This window comes from Nicotiana tabacum, chromosome 12 (assembly GCF_000715075.1).
Source record: "Nicotiana tabacum cultivar K326 chromosome 12, ASM71507v2, whole genome shotgun sequence".
NCBI lineage: Eukaryota > Viridiplantae > Streptophyta > Magnoliopsida > Solanales > Solanaceae > Nicotiana > Nicotiana tabacum.
This window is the reverse complement of record NC_134091.1, coordinates 113,869,661-113,892,109: the sequence shown is the minus strand read 5'-3', so window position 1 is coordinate 113,892,109 and position 22,449 is coordinate 113,869,661. Positions and strand designations below refer to the sequence as shown.

Below are 22,449 nucleotides of genomic sequence, written 5' to 3'. Positions count from 1 at the left end.
GGTTGTGGTATTTCTTCAGGCACGTGGTCTTTGCCATGCGAGTGTGACTTGTACCATGGCAAGAGGTCTTTGCCGTGCGAGTGTGACTTGTACTGTGGCACGAGGTCTTTGCCGTGCGAAGGTGATGGATAATTTGGTACGATCTGTCATATGTATATGATTCGTAATTTATGACTTGTGATTTTTGCTTATGAGGTCTAGTACCTCAGGGTGATTCTTGTTGTAAAACTTGTGTCCAAACGATTTAATGATTGGAACAGTCATTGTTTTACCTTAATTTCTTTCACTTGTATTTTATCTGTGCATTGATTATTTTGTTGTTTTATCACATGATTACTCTTTGTTGTTGTATATTTATTTTTCTTTCCGTTGTTAGCTTTATTGTGATATTCTGCACAAGTTATTTGATTAGTGAGTGTCTTGACATGAACCTCGTCACTACTCTACCGAGATTAGTCTTTATACTTACTAGGTTAGGTAAATTCACCTACGTGGAATGCTTATCTCATATTCGGTGTAGTTGTTAGTAATGTCACAACTCCATTTTATTAAAAGGAAATTTCTATTATGCTTTACTTTATTTGGCTCTTGATAGAACATTTCTTGAACATTTTATTGGTAATTAGCACGGATACGATATACGTGGTGGCATGAGGTCTTTGTCGTGCAGTTGCTGTATTTGTTGAGACACGAGGTCTTTGCCATGCGGTTGTGGTATTTCTTCAGGCACGTGGTCTTTGCCGTGCGAGTGTGACTTGTACCATGGTAAGAGGTCTTTGCCGTGCGAAGGTGATGGATAATTTGGTACGAGGTGTCATATGTATATGATTCGTAATTTGTGACTTGTGATTTTTGCATATGAGGTCTAGTACCTCAGGGTGATTCTTCTTGTAAAACTTGTGTCCGAACGATTTAATGATTGGAACAGTCATTGTTTTACCTTAATTTCTTTCACTTGTATTTTATCTGTGCATTGATTATTTTGTTGTTTTATCACATGATTACTCTTTGTTGTTGTATATTTATTTTTCTTTCCATTGTTAGATTTATTGTGATATTCTGCACATGTTATTTGATTAGTGAGTGTCTTGGCTAATGTCCATGACATCTTCATGAATTAAGGCAATGTGGTCTGAATCCCCTAAAATTTTGTGGGCTTATCAAAAAAGACCAAATGAACAATAGTTAGCTTATCCATAACTTTTTTCTCATTTTTTGGCACTTTAGGGCCATAAAAAAGGAATCCATGACGATTTCAAATTTTTCACGTGAAAATGTTTACTCCATCTTCATGAATTTGGATTGATGAGCTCTGAATCGTTTAGAATGTTTATGGTGTCTATTAAAAATGATCTAATAAACCATAGTCATGCTTTTCCATGAGCGTTCCTCATTTTTTGACGTTTTAGGTCTATAAAAAAAATGAATAAGATTTTTAATTTTTCATGTGCTATTGTGCACGCTATATTCATGAATTTAGGCGACGAGCTTTGAATCGCCTAAAATTTTGTAGGCCTATAAGAAACGGCCTAATGAATAGTAATCTTGCTTCACTAAAACCGTTCTTCATTTTTTGGTATTTTAGGGTCATAAAATAGGAATTCAGATTGATTTCTAATTTTTCGTGTGCTAATGTCCATGTAATCTTCATGAATTTGGGTGACGGGCTCCAAATCGCCTAAACTTTTGTGGGCCCATCAAAAATGACCTAATGAACTATAGTAATCTCTTCTCCATGATTCTTCTTCGTTGTTTTTCATTTTATGTTTTAAAAAAGAAATCCAGGACGATTTTCAATTTTTCGTGTGCTAATGTCCATGCCATCTTCATGAATTCGGGCTCCGGGCTCTGAATCGCCGAAAATTTTCTGGGCAAATCATAAATGACCTAATGAAAAATAGTCATCCCTTCGCCATGACCATTCCTTATTTTTTGGCATTTTAGGGCCATAAAAGAGGAATTTAAGACGATTTGCACTTTTTCGTGTGCTAATGACCACGTCATCTTCATGAAATCGACAGCGGGCTCCGAATTGCCTAAAATTTTATGGGCCTATCAGAAACCACCTAATGAATAATAGTCATCAATTTGCCATGACCCCGCTCTGATACCATGTTAGAAGCTCAGACTGAGCTCATGCAAAAGGTTTCAATGGAGGAAACCCTAGCTTATACAGTAAAGAGAAAAGAAAAAAGGAGATTGTGTAAATTGAAATGTTTCATTACTCATCCGTAACCTCTTATTCCAGCAATACAAGTATTTATACTTGTGTTACAATGTGTCTATATTTACAAAGGTAATGATGGCTAAAGAATAGAAGGGCTAAGTTGCTATATCTGTGTATTATTATGTGGGCCGTTGGGATATCAGTGGGCCTGGTCTGAGGGAGTCCAAACTTAAGGCCCAACCTGCTTAACACCCCCCCCCCCAAAAGCTTGGGGGTGATAACACTCTAAGCTTGCCTAGTAGATGATTGTGAGAGAGGTCTGTAAGGGGCTTGGTCATGATATCAGCTAGTTGATCAACACTTGCAACATAATGAAGGGAGACCAAATCAGAAGTAACACTGTCACGCACATAATGGCAGTCAATCTCGATGTGTTTTGTGCGCTCATGAAAGACTGAGTTCTTAGCAATGTGTAGAGCAACCTGGTTGTCACAAAAAACAGGAACATAATAAGTAATAGAAACACCAAAATCAACAAGTAATCTATTTAACCATGACACCTCAACAACTGCTTGTTGAAGGACTCTATATTCAGCCTCAGCAGAGGATAGTGATACAGTTTGTTGCTTCTTGCTCTTCCAGGAAATATGGCAGCCACCAAGAGTGATAAAATAACTAGAGATAGACTTCCTGGACATGGCACAAGCTGCCCAGGCTGTATCAGAATAAGCCTTGAGAGTAAAGTCAGCATCAGGGGAGAGGAGAATTCCCATAGCTGGGGCAGCAGATAAGTATCTTAGAACATGGATAGTAGCAAGCATGTGAGGGACTTGAGGAGCTTGGAGGAATTGATTGAGATGTTGTACTGAGAAAGCAATGTTAGGTCTTGTGTGTTGTAGAAAATTAAGTTTGCCAACTATCCTCCTACAAGTACTAGGATCAGATAGTGGCTCCCCCATATCAGTTGAGAGTTTGACAGAACCATCGAGAGGAGTGACCACAGAGGAAATATTCTGGCAATGAAACTCTGAAAGTAAATCAGATGTAATTTTGTGTTGAGTCATATGAAAACCACTATCAACTTTATTGACTTCCAGGCCCAAAAAATAGTGAATAGAGCCAAGGTCCTTGATTTTGAACTGAGCATCAAGGAAATCCTTGACATTATCCAGCTCAGAAACATCATCACCAGCTAGAAGGATGTCATCAACATAAACAGCTATGACTATAAGGGAACTGCCAGTGGACTTGAGGAATAAAGAGTAATCATTTTTACTAGGAATGTAGCCTCTACTGAGCAAGGCCTCAGACAGCTTAGAAAACCACTGTCTAGAGGCCTGCTTGAGGTCATATAGAGACTTCCCTAGCTTGCATACCAATGAAGAAGATGAAGAGGAAGATGTAGAAGAAAGGTGCAAACCAGGAGGGATCTTCATATAAACTTCTTCATGGAAATAACCATGTAAAAAGGCATTGTTGACATCTAGTTGATAAATAGTCCAATTCCTTAAAGAAGCAATGGTAAGAAGGCACTTAATAGTGGTGAATTTGACCACAGGGGAAAAAGTCTCATTGTAATCAATGCCTTCTTTTTGAGTATCACCCCTTATCACTAATCTGGCCTTGTACCTTTCAATGGAACCATCATACCTTTGTTTGATCCTGTAGACCCATTTACAAGGTATAGGCTTCTTGTGAGGGGGAAGGGGAACTATGTCCCAAGTGTGATTTGCATCTAAAGCTTGAAATTCCTTTAGCATGGCCTCCTTCCAAGCAGGGTGAGATGCATCCTGTTGATAAAACAGGGGCTCATGCATGTGCAAAACAGAGGAAGAAACCTTAGAAGCTAGAGAAGCAGGAGCCTTAAGAGCAAGAGATGGACAAACATAATCCCTTAAATGGGGTGGAGGATTACTGATACTGGAGGATTGTCTGATAGGAGAGAAGCATGAGGAGCAGGGGGGATAACAGGTGGAGAAGGAGAAGGAAGATCAGTGATAAAGGGAGGAGAATGAGAAAAAACAGGATGAAGGGAAATGGAAGGAGGAGGTTTGTTAGGTAAATCTACAAAAGGAGTAGGAGAAGAAGGAAAAATTTGTGAAGAAGGAGGTGAATAAGGAAATACATGCTCATGAAATACAACATCCATAGAGTAGAGGATAGCATGGGTGGAAAGAGTTAGCAACTTGTAACCTTTCTTGCCACAGGGATAGCCAAGAAACATACAAGGCAGTGCTCTTGTCTGAAACTTGTCTCTTACAGATTTGGGTGTGGTGGCATATCATAAGCATCCAAAAGATCTAAGATGATCATAGTGAGGGGGATGACCATGAAATTTTTCATAGGGGGATATGTTGTTGAGAACATTGGAGGGAAATCTATTGATGAGGTATGTGGCTATGAGAACACATTCACCCCAATACTTGGTAGGTAAATGTGATTAGAAAAGTAAATCTCTAGAAGTTTTTAAGAGGTGTTTGTGCTTTCTTTCCACAACGCCATTCTGTTGAGGAGTGTGTGAAATTGTAGTTTGGTGTAGTATACCTTGAGCAGTGAAGAAAGATTTGGACTCAGAACTAGTTCCTAGTTCAAAAGCATTATCAAACCTGAAAAATTGGACTGAAATGTAAAATTTAGTTTGAACCATAGAGGTGAAAGCTTTTAGAACAAAAAAGCATTGCTTTTAGAAGAGAGTAGGTGTGTCCAAGTTACCCTAGTGTAATCATCTACTAGAGTTAGAAAATATTTAAAACCATTATAAGTTGGGGTGTGATAGGGGCCCCAAATATCAATGTGAACCAACTAAAAAGGGGATGAAGAGTGAATGGTACTGTCAGGGAAGGGAAGTCTTTGTTGTCTAGCCATGGGACAAACAGGACATATGAAATGCTGTTTGGAAGAGATTTTATCAGAAATGAAAGAAATGTATTTCATCCTATTATAAGGCATGTGACCCATTCTTTGATGCCAAAAATAGTCTGTTTTATTGATGTGAGTGTGTGAATTACAAGAGGGACTGAGGGGAATGGGATCATTAACAGAAGTAGAACTAGAACATGTAAAAACAGTAGAATTAGAAACATTAGATGGTGAAGGTAAAACACAAGAAAGAGATTGAACATCATCAGCAAGATGGAGGAAATAGACCCCATTATCAGCTATACCAATTTTCAGTGGCCTCTTCAGAGAAGGGCCCTGTAAAAAATATTTAGAAATCGTAAGAACTGCATAACAGTTAAACTGTAAAAGGAGATGGTAAATGGAAATTAAATTGAATTGGAAAGAGGGAACAAGAAGAACATTGTGAAGAATTATGTCAGATCTAAGGTGTAGAGAACCAGTGGAGATAACTTTAACTTTGTATCCATTTGGTAAAGTTATCAAGTAAGGTCTAGCTAGTGGAGTTAAATTGTGAAGTAAATGTTTGTGAGAGGTCATGTGATTAGTGGCCCCTGAGTCTACGATCCAAGTGTCTATGGTGAATTGAGATGATGCACAAGCATGAAAGTCCACAGAATTAACTACAGAACTACAGAACAAACCTGCAAAATTGACATAAGCAATGTTCTCTCCAAAAGACAGGTTATTGTTGCTGGCCCCAGGGTAGATATGAGATTGTTGCAATAAATTCAGAAGGTGTTGATATTGTTCTTGAGTGAAGCCATGTGAAGATATTTCAGGAGTTGTGGGACCTTGGGGAGAAGCTGATAGAAGACCAGAGGAAGAACCATCAGCATGCACACAAGAGGCTGATCTTTTGTTCTTGTTGAACTTGAAATCAGGGGGGAATCCATGGAGCTTGTAGCACTTTTCAATAGTGTGTTCAGGTTTCTTGCCGTATTTTCAAGATACAAACTGATTAGGTCTCTTTGTCTCAAATTAAATTCTTTGATTAAAAGACCTCTGACCATTGTTAGGTGCAGCAGAGGCAGAAAAAGAGACAGAATCAGCAGAAAAAACTGGAGAAGGTGCTTTCTCTCTTTGTTTTTCATCATGCTGCAGAATAGAGTAGGCTTTGCTGACTGTTGGGAGAGGGGTCATCATAAGAATGCTGCTCTTGACTGTGGAGTATGAATTATTTAGCCCAGCAAGGAACCAGAATAGTTTTAGTTCCTCTAGGAATTTAGGAAGCGCTCCACATGAGCAAACATGTCCGACATAAGCTGTGTTCATCTCATCCCAATGACTGCGTAGTCTGGTGAAATATGAAGCTATGTCTGATGTCCCTTGGGAGATAGAACCAATCTCCCTTTGGATTTGAATGAATTTTGACCCATTTGATTGACCAAACCTCTCATTTATATCCAACCATATTTCTCTAGCAGTGTCATACCCTAAGACACTGGTAGCAATTTCTCTAGACAAAGAATTTGTGATCCAAAAAATCACCATATCGTTACACCTTTCCCAATAAGGATAATAAGGAGAATCCTCGGTAGGTTTATCATGACAGCCATTAATTAGCCCTAATTTATTTTTGGCAGAAAGAGACACAAGCATGCTCTTCCTCCAAGCCACAAAACCAGTACCATCAAAAGAAAGGGAGACTAAATGAGTACAGGTACTATCAGAAGGATTCACATAGAAAGGATGTGAAAAATCTAAGGTGAAATTTGGAAAACCCTCTGATGAATTAACTTCATCAATAGCGATAAGTAAAACTAAAACTGTAATATCACAATCATGGAAATAAAAGGCTATAAGGCTAAGATTGATGGAAAATACAAAAAAATTGAAGCTTGAAGGAGATAATACCGGTTTTGCTTTAACAAATCCAAATCAGCAGCAAAACTCTTCACGAGTTAACGAAATGAACAGTAGAAGAAATCCTCAGCTACTATTTCACCATAGTAGGCAGCAGATACTTTGGAATCTCATCAGTGAATGAACCTTCTTCGAAAGTTAGGGTTTCTTCGAACTTGTTGGAAACCACAGAATCTGACTTTGAGGTTAGGATCGGAAGAAAGAGGAGAACGAACGGAATTTACTCACCCGCTCTGATACCATGTTAGAAGCTCAGACTGAGCTCATGCAAAAGGTTTCAATGGAGGAAACCCTAGCTTATACAGTAAAGAGAAAAGAAAAAAGGAGATTGTGTAAATTGAAATGTTTCATTACTCATCCGTAACCTCTTATTCCAGCAATACAAGTATTTATACTTGTGTTACAATGTGTCTATATTTACAAAGCTAAAGATGGCTAAAGAATAGAAGGGCTAAGTTGCTATATCTTTGTATTATTATGTGGGCCGTTGGGATATCAGTGGGCCTGGTCTGAGGGAGTCCAGACTTAAGGCCCAACCTACTCAACAGTATTGCTCTTAAAAAATTTATTGAATACATACACATTATTAATTTAGAGCCTAATAACTTAAGATGACTAGAATTTCGAACTCATAAATTTCAAATCATGGTTCTATCCCTGCATTCTTACATTGTTAAAATGAGTTCACAACTCAATATGGAGTAAACTGTACTTCTAATTTGACCAAAATAAATAAATAAATTGAACAAGATTTTTCTTATTCAACGACCCTTGAAATTATCTTAGCTTTTAATTTCCTTTGGTTACAGTTGCACTATCTTTAACTAGATAACTGGATAATCTGTTGTCGTAGCTTAAAGAAGCTTGAAGAGTTCGTATCTACTGAACCATATACTACTTATATAATAATTTTCCTTCGCAATTCCCTTTGGTAATCAATTAGCGGTTTGCATTCTCAATATTTCTTCAAAAAGAAAAAAAAAATAATATTAGGTTGTTTCTAATGGGCCTAGAAAAAATTTAAGCGATTCGAAATCGGTCGCCCAAATTCCTGAAGATTGCATGAACATTAGCACACGAAAAATTTGAAATCAACCTAAATTCCTTATTTTGTGGTCCTAAAACGCCAAAGAATGAGGAACGCTCATGGCATAGCGTGACTATTATTCATTAGATCATTTCTAATGGGAGCGATTCGGAGCTAATCACCCGAATTCATGAAGATGGCGTAAACATTATCATAAAAAAAATTGGAAATCGCTATGGATTCCTTTTTTATGGCCCTAAAGTGCCAAAGAATGAGGAAAAGTCATGGAGAAGAGATGACTATTGTTTATTAGGTCATTTTTGATAGGCCCACAAAATTTTAGGCTATTCAGAATCTGTCGTCCGACTTTATGAAGATGACGTGGACATTAACACACGTAGAATAGAAAATCTTAATGGATTCCTATTTTATGGCCCTAAAATACTAAAAGATGAGGATCGTGGAAAAGTGATGTCTATTGTCCATTAGGTCATTTTTTATTCTGTGGTTTCCGACAAGTTCTCCTCTCCTCGTTCTCCTCTTTTTCCATAAAGTCTTCCGACAAGTAAATTCCTTTTCTCTTTGGTTATATATATATACTCCCTCTGTTTTAATTTATGTGAACCTATTTCCTTTTTAGTCCGTGCCAAAAAGAATGACCTCTTTTCTTATTTGAAAACAATTTACCTTTATGCAATGATTTATAGCCGCATAAAATATATGTGCTTCATTCTACACCACAAGTTCAAAAGTCTTCTCTCTTTTCTTAAACTCCGTGCCCAGTCAAATGGGTTCACATAAATTGAAACGGAGGATATCTCATTTCCTGTGGAGTTGTTACTAACGTCACAACTCCATTTTATAAAAACGAAATTTCTATTATGCTTTACTTTATTTGGCTCTTGATAGAACATTTCTTAAACATTTTATTGGTAATTAGCACGGATACAATATACGTGGTGGCATGAGGTCATAGTCGTGCAGTTGCTGTATTTGTTAAGGGACGAGGTCTTTGCCATGCGGTTATGGTATTTCTTCAGGCACGTGGTCTTTTCCGTGGGAGTGTGACTTGTATTGTGGCACGAGGACTTTGCCGTGCGAGTGTGACTTATACTGTGGCACGAGGTCTTTGCCGTGCGAAGATGATGGATAATTTGGTACGAGGTGTCATATGTATATGATTTTTGATTATGAGGTCTGGTACCTCAAGTTGATTCTTGTTGTAAATCTTGTGTCGAAACGATTTAATGATTGGAACAGTCATTGTTTTACCTTAATTTCTTTCACTTGTATTTTATTTGTGCATTGATTATTTTGTTGTTTTATCACATGATTACTCTTTGTTGTTGTATATTTATTTTTCTTTCCGTTATTAGCTTTATTGTGATATTCTGCACATGTTAATTGATTAGTGAGTGTCTTGACATGAACCTCGCTACTACTTTACAGAGATTAGTCTTGATACTTACTAGGTTAGGTAAATTCACCTACGTGGAATGCTTATCTCATATTCTGTGGAGTTGTTACTAACGTCACAACTCCATTTTATAAAAAGGAAATTTCTATTATGCTTTACTTTATTTGGCTCTTGATAGAACATTTCTTAAACATTTTATTGGTAATTAGCACGGATACAATATATGTGGTGGCATGAGGTCTTAGTCGTGCAGTTGCTGTATTTGTTGAGGGACGAGGTCTTTGGCATGCGGTTGTGGTATTTCTTCAGGCACGTGGTCTTTTCCGTGGAAGTGTGACTTGTATTGTGGCACGAGGACTTTGCCGTGCGAGTGTGACTTATACTGTGGCACAAGGTCTTTGCCGTGCGAAGATGATGGATAATTTGGTACGAGGTGTCGTATGTATTTGATTTTTGATTATGAGGTCTGGTACCTCAAGCTGATTCTTGTTGTAAATCTTGTGTCGAAACGATTTAATGATTGGAATAGTCATTGTTTTACCTTAATTTCATTCACTTGTATTTTATTTGTGCATTGATTATTTTGTTGTTTTATCACATGATTACTCTTTGTTGTTGTATATTTATTTTTCTTTCCATTGTTAGCTTTATTGTGATATTCTGCACATGTTATTTGATTAGTGAGTGTCTTGACATGAACCTTGCCACTACTCTACCTAGATTAGTCTTGATACTTACTAGGTTAGGTAAATTCACCTACGTGGAATGATTATCTCATATTCTGTGGAGTTGTTACTAACGTAACAACTCCATTTTATAAAAAGGAAATTGCTATAACGCATTACTTTATTTGGCTCTGGATAGAGCATTTCTTGAACATTTTATTGGTAATTAGCACGGATACGATATACGTGATGGCATGGGGTCTTTGTCGTGCAGTTGCTGTATTTGTTGTGGCACGAGGTCATTTCCATGCAGTTGTGGTATTTGTTGAGGCACGATGTCTTTTCCGTGCTAGTGTGACTTATACTGTGGCACGCGGATTTTGCCGTGCGAGTGTGACTTATACTGTGGCACGAGGTCTTTGCCGTGCGAAGATGATGGATAATTTGGTACGAGGTGTCATATGTATATGATTTTTGATTATGAGGTCTAGTACCTCAAGCTGATTCTTGTTGTAAATCTTGTGTCGAAACGATTTAATGATTGGAACAGTCATTGTTTTACCTTAATTTCTTTCACTTGTATTTTATTTGTACAAGATTATTTTGTTGTTTTATCACATGATTACTCTTTGTTGTTGTATATTTATTTTTCTTTCCGTTGTTAGCTTTATTGTGATATTCTGCACATGTTATTTGATTAGTGAGTGTCTTGACATGAACCTCACCACTACTCTACCTAGATTTTTATTGATCCAAGGCCGTACACCAACCTAACTAGTAAAAAGGATAGATCATATATAAGATCACATACACTTACAACACGCTCACTCTTATCATAGAGAGAGATTTTATTAGAAAATCTGAAAAGACAAACACAACAACATGCAGAATAGAAAGGCTAGAGATCTATCCAATTAATTTGGACGAATGTCGAAGCCCTTAACAATGATGCCAGATTTCGAAGTGGCGTTATTGATTTCCATCAACCTCATTTCGACTTCACCATCCTCTCCTAAGTTGTTGAAAAACTCACCAAGCTTGATTTCTAACCAGCCATCGCTTCGAAGATGTGGAAACCGGCCAAGTTCTCCTGGTAATTCCTTTTTCTTCGAGATGAAAACAGTGGTACCCTCAATGCCTGCGTCCTTTGCCACCTCCTTCACAAATCTTAGCGATGCAATGGATCGTTCAAGTCCACGAGGGTTATCTGTTAACTTGAACACTAAATATACTGCATAACTAGTCGTTTGAATAAGATTTTTTGTCTCTATCTTTCCATAAATGTCAAGCCAATTTATGCTACGAAGCTCCGCCACTTCAATACTGTACAAAATGTTGAGATGTAAGTAATTAAAATATATATTTCTCTTTTTAATGAAATTTAGAGAGAGATAGAGAGACAAACTTAGGATCAACAGTTTTCCATGTTCAGAACTGAGGATTGTTCACCCATGTAATTGTAAGGTCTCTTGCCGCTATCCACTGGCCTTGCTGATTTAATACAATATGTAAAACAATATATTAGGGTTCCTTAACATTTGATGAGTTGTTAAACACAAGAAGAATAAAAATATATCAAAGAGAAGAATAACTTACCATCTTTCTTTTATTGCTATGTATGATATGATGCTCTTTATATCTTTTTAGTTGGCTCAACTCCCTTTTGCTTCGTCCTCATATTTATAGAGCATTATTGGACTCCAAAATTTGTCACCATATATAGTACTACTATTTATAGAGCATTATTGGACTCCTGATTAAATTTTTGGCTTAACATTACCTTGTTGTTAGGGAAAACAATTATTTTTCTATTGGCTTCACGGAGCTCCAACCTCAGAATACTTTTAAATCATAAAGTAATGGGTAAATTTAGTCCGTTTTGTTTTGGAGAATTTTGATATGTGACGTCTACATATTTCATATTTGAGCTTAGTTCATGGCAAAGGCAATACAAGACAATTTGCTAAATGTGATAACAAAGGATCCTTAGCATACAACCTAGTCTGTTGCCAAATAAAAGAGCATTTACTCTTGTTATACTAACTAGGTTAAGTTGGGCTCAGGTTAAATGGATGAACTAACATAAACTAAGTTAATAATGATTTGGTTTTATTTTCTGCAAATTTTAGGGACAGTGCTCTTGCCCAGTTTAAACATTGTTGGTTGTATTGCAATGACTGAGTTTATTGTCTCAAGGGGAAAAACATTAATTGTTGTTGTGATTATATACATTTGATTCACCATATTTCTGTTGGGTGATGTTCATGGTACATATTGTTAAAACGGCAAACGTATTGTCACAACCCAAAACCCACTATAGGTCGTGATGGCACCCAATGTAACCGTTAGGCAAGCCAACGGTGAACTAATATGATGACCCGATAGGTTTTCTAGAGCTTTAACCCCTAAATTATGTGTTTCGAAACCTCAAATATCTCCTTTTAGCCTTTCTCGACTCGCATGCACAGTCCGAGTTTTTTTCGAAAAGTTTTTATGTGAAAAACTAATTAAAATATGAAATCGTGCCAAAACAAAAAAAAAATCATTTGAGTTGACTTCGTTCAACGTTTTGAGCAAATGGACTTGGGTCCGTATTTTGATGGTCCCGGTGGGTCCGTATCATGCTTGGGACTTGGGCGTATGCGCGGATTCGAATTCGGAGCTCCCTAGCTCGAGTTATTGCAATTTGCTAAAATTTTGAAGTTTTAAGGTCTAGAGAACTTATGAATTTGACCGAAGTTTGAATTTGTTGCTACCGGGTCCGAATTCTGGTTTCGGAGCTTGGTATAGGTTTATTACTATATTTATGACTTGCCTCCAAAATTTGGTGCAAAACGGAGTTGGTTTGATGTGATTCGGACGTCCGGTTGTTAAAATGAAAATTTTTAAGTTTCATTGAAAATTTTATTCTTTTTGGTGTCCGATTCGTAGTTCTAGGTGGTATTTTGGGGTTTTGATCTTGCGAGCGAGTTTGTATGATATTTTTGGACTTATGTGCATGTTTGGTTTGGATCCCCTAAGGCTCGGATGAATTTCGGATAGACTACAGAGTGAAGTTGGAGTTAGAATCATAGCTAATGCCTTTTTGCTTCTGGTTTTTGTTGAAGATCTCGCATTTGCGAGCATGGACTGGGGGCTGGTTTCATTTTACAGTCTCCTTTTCCCTTTTCTCTTCTAGGGTTTTCTCCATTGAAACATTTTGCATGAGCTCAGTCTGAGCTTCTAACAAATACAAAGTTTGGACCACAATTACTGGGTTTGACCGATTCTCTCCTCCAGATTCTAGCTCTGTCCCTGGTAAGAAGTTTTTGAAGGTGTAAATTTCTGCAAATTGAACTGTAGATGGTGCATATATTGAAGTTTCTGGATAGAGCTTTACAGATTACATTGCATCAATATGGGGTTGAGAACAAGATAACCTCAAGTGACAGAGCTTTTATTTGTTATATATTTCTTATTTCTTACTTTTTATTGATCCGAGACCGTACACAAACCTAACTAGTAAAAATCGTAGAATCTCTTTATTATAATTTTATTAATAAGGTAAAAAGGATAGATCATATATAAGATCACATACTATTACAACACGCTCACTATTATCATAGAGAGAGATTTTATTAGAAAATCTGAAAAGACAAACACAACAACATGCAGAATAGAAAGGCTGGAGATCTATCCAATTAATTTGGACGAATGTCGAAGCCCTTAACAATGATGCCAGACTTTTTAAAAATTTATAGAGCATTATTGGACTCCAAAATTTGTCACCATATATAGTACTACTATAGTAGGTAGGTTTAACTAGAATAAATGTTTTTTTTTTTAAAACTTGAATGTTAAAAACGTGTCTATTGGCAAAACCCTTAAGGTTGTCTTTCTAGGAACAGACAAGTTACTCCAAAAATTTGTCACAATAGAGTGATAACATAAGTGTTTTTTTTTATTGGAGAAAACGTGTCTATTGATATTAAACCTCTTTTAGGACCATTTGGACCATTCATGAAGAAAACATGACTGATATTAAACCTCTTCTTTCACGAGTCACGAGAGGAGTAGAGCTCTGGTAAATTTCAAATTTGTATTTTTATTATAGGAAATTGAACAAGCTTGCTCCCGATTAAATTTTTGGCTTAACATTACCTTGTTGTTAGGGAAAACAATTATTTTTCTATTGGCTTCACGGAGCTCCAACCTCAGAATACTTTTAAATCATAAAGTAATGGGTAAATTTAGTCCGTTTTGTTTTGGAGAATTTTGATATGTGACGTCTACATATTTCATATTTGAGCTTAGTTCATGGTAAAGGCAATACAAGACAATTTGCTAAATGTGACAACAAAGGTTCCTAAGCATACAACCTAGTCTGCTGCCAAATAAAAGAGCATTTATTCTTGTTATACTAACTAGGTTAAGTTGGGCTCAGGTTAAATGGTTGAACTTGTTTACCCGTAAAACGGTACAGTTGAATTTGTTCGTGGTTTCTAGACAAGTAAATTAATTTGATCCGAAAAGTAACAAAATAACTGATGAAATATAAAATACTTAGCCTTAGAATGTAGATGGAACAACAAAGCTGATGTGTCCGGGAACAGGGTTCTCGGGCACAGCAATGATAAGATCAAAAGCGAGAGAATAAAATTATATTAAAATGCTGTATAGAATGATGTATACAATGTAGTATTAAAATGCACTTTTCACATTTTCGTACTAGTGATGCAAGTCTTTAGCATCTTGTTCCATACGGGGCTAGTGATACCCTGCCCGAACTAATTTTAGCACTAAAGAATCTGCACCTGAGTGGTTGCCGCACATCCCTTCGTGTACTTATCTCATGACATAGTTAGCTTCTGATGCTCTTAAGCACCGGGCCAACGGGCCTTGAAAAGATTTTCTGTATAATTGTCCTTTCTTGAAGCTATAACGTGCAACTTTGGAGCACAACGCTCTTGATGCTTTGGGACCTTCGGGCAACTTTCTACTCTCCGGGTTGTCACGCTTGCGAGGTTGAATCCGGCAAGTAGTTTTACTGTCGGGATAATGCTTCCAGTCAGTTTAGCTTGCTCTAGTACTCTACATTATATGAGATCAGCTGAACTTCTTGGATCCACTAAAACACGTTTAATTTTAAAATCTAACACACTTAAAGAAATTATCAGTGCGTCATTGTGCGATAGTAGTAATCCGTCCACATCTTCGTCCGTGAATGTGATATCGTCTTCCCAGAGCCTCTTACTATGAGTTATCGACACTTTTATCTTCTTTGCTGCTGAAAAGGTGACCCCGTTCAGTTATTTTGGGTAGATTTGAGTCGTTCGAAGATTTTTTCATACGAGAATGTCATTTTAGAATATCGGTGTAGCTTCTTTGAGGAAAGTATCTTGCCTAACTTTGTGTAGGGGAACTATCCCTTAGGACTTGAGTCGTATTTGCTATTTGCGTCATGTGAAAGCAGTGTACGCGAGGTGACAAGTACGTACTCGGTCTTATATGTGGAAATTGACTAGTCTAGACTCTTAAGCATCTTTTATGTACTTATTTTAAATTGTTAGAACATGTTATATCCTTTATTTGTCATGTCTACTATCACACACTTTATTGGATGTTGTCGTTACATGTTACATTCTTTACTTGTCGAGTTTGCTCTTATATGATTTATTTGGAGTTGTTATCACTTTGTGTCATTATGTGATTTTTTTATTGTGGAGCTACTCTTAGTTGAAATTGTCATCACATGATATCCTTTGTTGCCGGGTAGTTCTCATGCATTTAGATGTAGTACTAGTTCGTGCCATCTCATTCATTGTTAGCCTAATTCATACACTAGAGTCTGAAGTTAGCCATTTCATGGAAGTACTTTCACTATCGAGGTTATCCTTCAACAATTAATTGGAATTGAAGTTATCGAGAGTCATTAATATATTCTAATTAAAGTTTTGTTTAAAAGGATTGTTGTTCTTTGTTGAGTTACTTTTCCGTTCATTTTTTTGCTATTGAGATTCTATATACGTTGTGCTGAGTCGTGGGCTATTTATTGTAAAAATATTGATATTGTTGGATCTTTGAAAAGGTTTTGGCCAACAGACACTTGTGATACGATTTGATATGTTGTATTTTTGACATGATAGCACATGGGAATTGTTGTGTGGTTTGGTTATTGTTATGCGGACAATAAGGGTGGCATTTCACCATTGTTGTTATACGGAGTATAAGAGTGGCATTTCACCGTTGTTGTTATACGGAGTATAAGGGTAGCATTTCACCGTTGTTGTTATGCGGGGCATAAGGGTGGCATCTCATTGTTGTTGAATGTACGGAGTGATACGGGTGGCTATTGTGTTATTGGCCGGGCTAAGTGATACGGGTGGCTATTATACAGAGTGATACGGGTGGCTATAGGAGAGATAACGGTGGAAATGTCAAGGATGATGTGTGATGGTTGGAGACATTGTGTTGGTAATTTTCGTGTGATGGTATGTTTTTCCTGGTGTTTGTCATAACCTTTCATGACTTGCTTTGTTGTTTTGATTTTCCTGGTGTTTGTCATACACTTTTCATGACTTGCTTTGTTGTTTCGATGAGCTATTCAATGTCTTTGATATTACTAGTTGACTTGGGCTGCAGTAGTACACTCGCACAAGCATACACTATAGCATGCCACTTATACTAGCTCAGGAGTATGAAACTTGACATTTATTTATCATGCCCCTGTGTTCTTGTCTTATTTGTTTCCATGTTGATATTGAGCCTTTGACCATGCCAGGCGGATTGTGATTTGTGAGCCTGTGACCATACCAGGCAGATTGTGGATGTGAGCTTGAGATCATACTAGGCGGATTGTGATTGTGAGCATGGACCATGCAGGGCATATTGTGAATGTGGGCCTGTACTCATGCCGGGCGGATTGAGATTTTGGAACATGAGTTGTCCGTGCGGTTGTGATGCAAGATGTGGGAATGAGGTGTCGTGAGTATATGATGGTGGGTTGAGACCCGTGACTTGTGACTATGAGATGAAGTACCACAGAGTGATTTAGTTGCAAAACTTGTGTTACAGCGGCTTGATTAATTGATCATCCTTAGTGTTTCATTAGTTGGTTTTAATGATACTTCATGGTGTTCTCATTGATTTACTGTTTATATCACTTGTTGGTTCTTGTTGCCATTTACCGATTTTCGCTTTCCATTATTAGTTTTATACTTATATACTGCACAGGTTATTTTGTCTAGTGAGTATCTTAACTTATACCTCGTTACTACTCTACCGAGGTTAGTCTTGATACTTACTGGGGTACCAACCGTGGTGTACTCATATTACACTTTTGCATATTTTTGTGCAGATGCAGCTACTTCAGAGTCTGTTGGTTGTTAGATAGCAAATCAGATATTGCAATGGAGACTTCAAGGTACACCTTCTGCCACGTTCGCAGGCATTGAAGTCACCTTCGGAAGTTATTTTTGTACAGTTTATTTCTATTCTGGAACAATTATACTTATAGATTTTCTAGTAAACTCAATAGAGCTTATGACTTGTACTACCGGTTTTGGGATTGTTGGCTTTGTATAGAAATTTCTGTTTCATATTTAATAGTTGTTGGTGCTTGAATTTTTTCATTAATTCAGTAACTCTTAGGCTTACTTAGTCTTAAAGACTTGGTGTCATCACGACATCCCACAAATGGAAATTAGGATCGTGAGAAGTTGGTATCAAAGCTCTAGGTTAATAGGAGCTACGGGTCATAAGGGGGTTTAGTAGAGTCTTATGGATCGGTACGGAGACGTATGTACTAATCTTTGAGACGATACGAAACTATTAGGAAAAATCTTCACTTCTTTCATTCATGTCATACGAATTTGTTGATTTCAAAGTTTGAGCCTTTTTATCTTTATTCTCTCACATATGGTGAGGACACGTGCTACCGGATCAGCTGAGTAGACACCCACACCCCCTGCTAGAGCCGTGAGAGGCCGGGGCCGAGGTAAAGGCCGAGGAAAGGCACACAACGCAACTAGAGCACTTGTCAGAACAGGAGTTGAAGAGCCATAGTAGTTCCTGTTAGGGGACAGGCACAAGAGGCGCCTGTTGTTACCCCCATACTTCAGGAGACTTTAGCGAAGTTCCTGAGCATGTTGGTACATTGGTTGGGGCGGGATTGATCTCTGTTTCCCCAGCTACTTCGTAGGTTGGGGGAGGAGCTTAGACTCCCACCGCCCATATGCCTTAGCAACGGGCTTACATTGGTCCAGTTCCAGGTGTGGTACCAGTACAACCTGTTATTACGGTTCAGCCTGAGGTCAGGCCAGGGGCATTAGAGGAGGAAAAGCTTAGACTTGCGAGGTTCAAGAAGTATCACCCTCCTACTTTCAATGGTTTGGCTTCAGAGGATGCACAAGGTTTTCTAGAGGAGTGCCATCGTATTCTCTGCACCATGGGTATTGTGGAGGGGAGTGGGGTTGAATTTACTACATTCCAGCTGTCAGGGTAGCGTATCAGTGGTGGCGGGTTTACGAGGAGGGTAGCCTTGCTGATGCAGCTTCACTTTCATGGACTTCATTTTCAAAAATGTTCTTGATAGAGTTTGTTCCCCAGACCCTTCGGGATGCATGGCGCGCAGAGTTTGAGCAGTTGCATTAGGGCACCACGACGGTGTCGGACTATGCCATCAGGTTCAGTGAGTTATCCCGTCATGCACCTATTTTGGTTCCTATAGTTAGAGAGTGATTTCGCATATTCATTGAGGGGATCAGTTATGATATTAGATTCTGCATGGCTCGAGAGTTGCATATTGATACCCCATTTCAGTAGGTGGTGGAGATTGCTAGGATGTTAGAGCATATTCGGGATGAAGAGAGGGAGGATAAGGTGACCAAGAGGTCTCGAGGATTTAGAGGGTTCAGAGGATTATACTCTTCAGTTATGGCCTATCATGGCGGAGGCTCGGGCAGTCGACCTGTTCAGTCCACACTCCAGACTGCTGGTGTTTCTCCAGTTAGTCAAGGTACACATGTGGAGCAGTGATCTTTTAGTGCACCACCGGCACGGGATTCTTACAACGGTTATTCCAGTTAGGGGTGTACATAGGTCGGTTTGGTTCGGATTTTCTAATTACCAAACCAAACTAATTATATCGGGTTATTAAATCTAAATACCAAACCAAACTAATAAAAGTTGGGATTTTAAATCTTGATTTTTCTTGAGTTTTTCAGGTTTTCGGGTTTCTTTTCCATAAAGTCTTCATAGCACAAAAAATAAATTTTGAGCTCCAAACACTTCCTTAATCCTACTAAGATAAGACTATATAAGGTATTTTTCAATAAAATAACATAAATATGAGATGAGTCATGACATTATACTAAAATATTCAACAATAAAGTTAATAAAATCGCATAAAATAAATATTATTAATAAGCCATAATTAAAATAAACATAATTTAAAATTACGACTAATAAGTACTATTATTTACATGAGTGACCACTAAAAGAAAAATAAGCTATACATTTTATCTAAACCATGAAAAAACTAGAAAATAGATATCCAACACTATTTTCATTCATAGTACAATTGAATTGAATGTCTTTTATTAACATTAGTATTGATTTGATTTTGGTTTAGGATTTATTTGACTTACTAACATTTATGGACGATAAAACTTATTGGAGCATCCAAAATTATAAGCCCTAGCTTGAAACAAACGTTAAAAGATAAAACTATGAAAAAGCTTAAGAAATATTTATAATCTACACTACAATAAATATTTTATGTATTAAATATATTTAAAACTTTTATTCATATAATTAACCCGCATTGGTTTGGTTTCGATTTGACCTTTTTTAGTTAAAACAAAACCAAACGAAATATGGTCGATTTATTTTTCCAACACCAAACCATAATCGGGGTTTTTTCTCGATTTGACTCGGATTATCGGGTTGGTGGGGTTTGTCGATTTTATTTGTACACCCCTAATTCCAGTTATTCGGCATAGACTCAGTAGCAGCAACCACGTCCGTAGAGGGGTTGTTATGAGTGTGGCGATACTAGGCACATCGTGAGAGATTGTCCCAGACTCGAGAGAGGCGGATTTCATCAGGGCACTCAGGCTACGGGCTCCGTTCCAGTTGCTACTTCACTTGCACAGCCAGTTAGGGGTGGAGGACAGGCAGGTAGAGGGCGCCCTAGAAGGGGAGGTCCGGCCCGTTGATATGCTTTCCGTGGTATGGCTCAGGCCGCTGCACCAGATGGTCTTGATACATGTATGGTTTGGGATTGTCATAGAGGAGCATCATTCTTATTTTTATTTGGTTTTGCTTATCGGGGTGAGTCCTCTTATCTTACCTCACATATCGGTGAGTTTCGTGATTTTGTACTCTACTTATGTGTCTACCCCTGTTGGGAGATTCTATAGTTGTAGCCCGTGTCTATCGTTTTGAATTGTTCACTATTGAAAGTTATGAAACTAGAAGTGACTTTCTATTACTCATTACGGTAGGTTTTGATGTGATTTCTAGATGGTTTGATTATGATTTGTGATTTAGATGCTTTACCGGTACGGGAAATCTGTTACGTGTCATGATTTTGTTTTGCGGAATTGAGTTAGTGGAAGTTTTCTATTGGTATGATGTGTACTCTACTTGTGTTTCAGAGCGGAGAATGGGATCCTCACATTTTATTGGATTTGATATGTTTGTACTAGGTTACATGTCCGGTGGAGTTATATTAGGATGAGATCCTTGTGATTAGTTCATATGCTTTTACCCACCCTTGTGGAATTGATTCATAAGTATGGTACTTATGGAAAGTTGTGTCTGTTGGGCTTGTTTGATAGTTCTCTCACGTGTTTCTCTTTGCATATTCAGTCATTTTCGCGTTGTGCTTATTGGGTTTTAACTTGCGAGGTGTGTGCCCAGGTTGTGTTAAATGCGACTTGTTGATTTGAGTGAATGGTTATGGGATCTTAATGCTTCTTTCATCGTTGTCAGTGTTGTGAAGGTTTGGAACAGGGTTCCAACTGATATGCAGTTAATTGCCGATGTTGGATTTGATAATGGCCAGCTATGGTGGCCAGAGATATTGTTATGGGCATATGTGCGATGTATTACGTCATGTGGTTGTACCTTATGATTGTAGGCATGAGTTGTGGCAGCCGGTTGAGGTTTATACGGTGTGTTGAGGTGGGAATCGGATCTTTGGGAAATGATTGGATGGTGAAACATTTTGGTTCTAAGGCTTATTAGTGTGAGTTAGAGGAGAATTTTCAGTTCAGATGGTATTGTCGGGCCTATGTGGATTAGGGTGACCAGGGATCACTCGCAAGCAAATGTATGGTAAGTTCATCCAGTGATTTGATGACTTTGGAACGGTTCTTGGCACGTTTAGGGAAGAACGTTTCATTAAGAAGGGGAGGATGTAACGACCCAACCAATTGTTTTGAGAATTAGCATCTCGTTCGGCAGCTTATGGTCTCGATCAACTTCGTATTATGTATTATGACTTACATATGTGTCCGAGTTCGGTTTTCAGATGATTCGGGATCAATTAGGAAGAAGGATTCTTGTTTTAGAAGCTTAAGAAATAAGAGTTGATCGAAGTTTGACTTTTGTATAGACAACTCCGGAATAGTATTTTGATGATTCCAATAGCTTCGTATGGTGGTTTTGGACTCATGTGTATGCCCGGATTTGGATTTGGAGGTCCGTAGGTTGATTTGATGCAGTTTGGCAAAAGGGTTTGACCGGGAGTTGAATGCGTGGAAGGTTAAAAGGTTTGACCGGGGGTTGAATTTGTTGATATCGGGTTCATATTTCGATTCCGGGAGTTGGTATAATTTCGTTGTGTCATTTGGAACTTGCATGCAAAATTTGACGTTATCCCAGGTTGATTTGATATGATTCGGCGCGAGTTGTAGAATTTGAAAGTTGATTAAGTTCGATTTGATGTGTGATTCATAGTTTTAATGTTGTTTGATGTAATTTGAGGCCTCGCGCAGGTCTGCGTTATGTTACGCAACTTGTTGGTATGTTTAGACGAGGCTCCAGGGGCCTCGGGTGTGTTTCAGATGGGCTACAGGCCATTTCTTCATGCTTTAGAGTTGCTGGTTTCTAGTGTGCCTGTTGTTCTTCGCGATCGCGAAGTGTTTTTGAGAAATCAGTGATTTGTTCATCGCAGACGCGATGATGGTCATACATTCGCGAAGCTTATGCAGTCATTTGTCCGCGTTCGCACCCGTCTCTCCTCGTTCGCGTAGTGGAGCTGGGAGTTAGTGGTCTTTTACTCATCGCCTTCGCGTGTCTCTATGTGCATTTGGGTAGCCCGTTGTCATTATTCATCGCGTTCGCGAGGTGTGTGCCGCAAACACGAAGCTTTATTTTTTCCGGGCAGCATTTAGTTCTTCTTGATCGCGAGGGTTATTCCGCG

At 38.1% G+C, this 22,449-nt stretch overlaps 1 protein-coding gene and 1 pseudogene across 1 annotated transcript in view; both read right to left on the bottom strand.

The window, feature by feature from the left end:
• Window positions 1-10,594, bottom strand: part of LOC142167335 (uncharacterized) — a 31,172-nt gene extending 20,578 nt beyond the window's left edge. Inside the window, exons 1-8 of the mRNA XM_075227497.1 lie at window positions 10,535-10,594; window positions 6,923-6,960; window positions 6,076-6,872; window positions 5,468-5,709; window positions 5,176-5,362; window positions 4,712-4,786; window positions 4,083-4,231; window positions 2,450-4,029 (exon numbers count right to left, since the gene is read on the bottom strand). Of these exons, the coding sequence (XP_075083598.1) occupies window positions 2,450-4,029; window positions 4,083-4,231; window positions 4,712-4,786; window positions 5,176-5,362; window positions 5,468-5,709; window positions 6,076-6,872; window positions 6,923-6,960; window positions 10,535-10,594 (3,128 nt within the window). The remainder of the gene's footprint in view (window positions 1-2,449; window positions 4,030-4,082; window positions 4,232-4,711; window positions 4,787-5,175; window positions 5,363-5,467; window positions 5,710-6,075; window positions 6,873-6,922; window positions 6,961-10,534) is intronic.
• A 217-nt stretch (window positions 10,595-10,811) lies between these two features.
• Window positions 10,812-11,537, bottom strand: LOC107800684 (F-box protein PP2-B11-like; annotated as a pseudogene).
• Window positions 11,538-22,449: the final 10,912 nt, after the last annotated feature.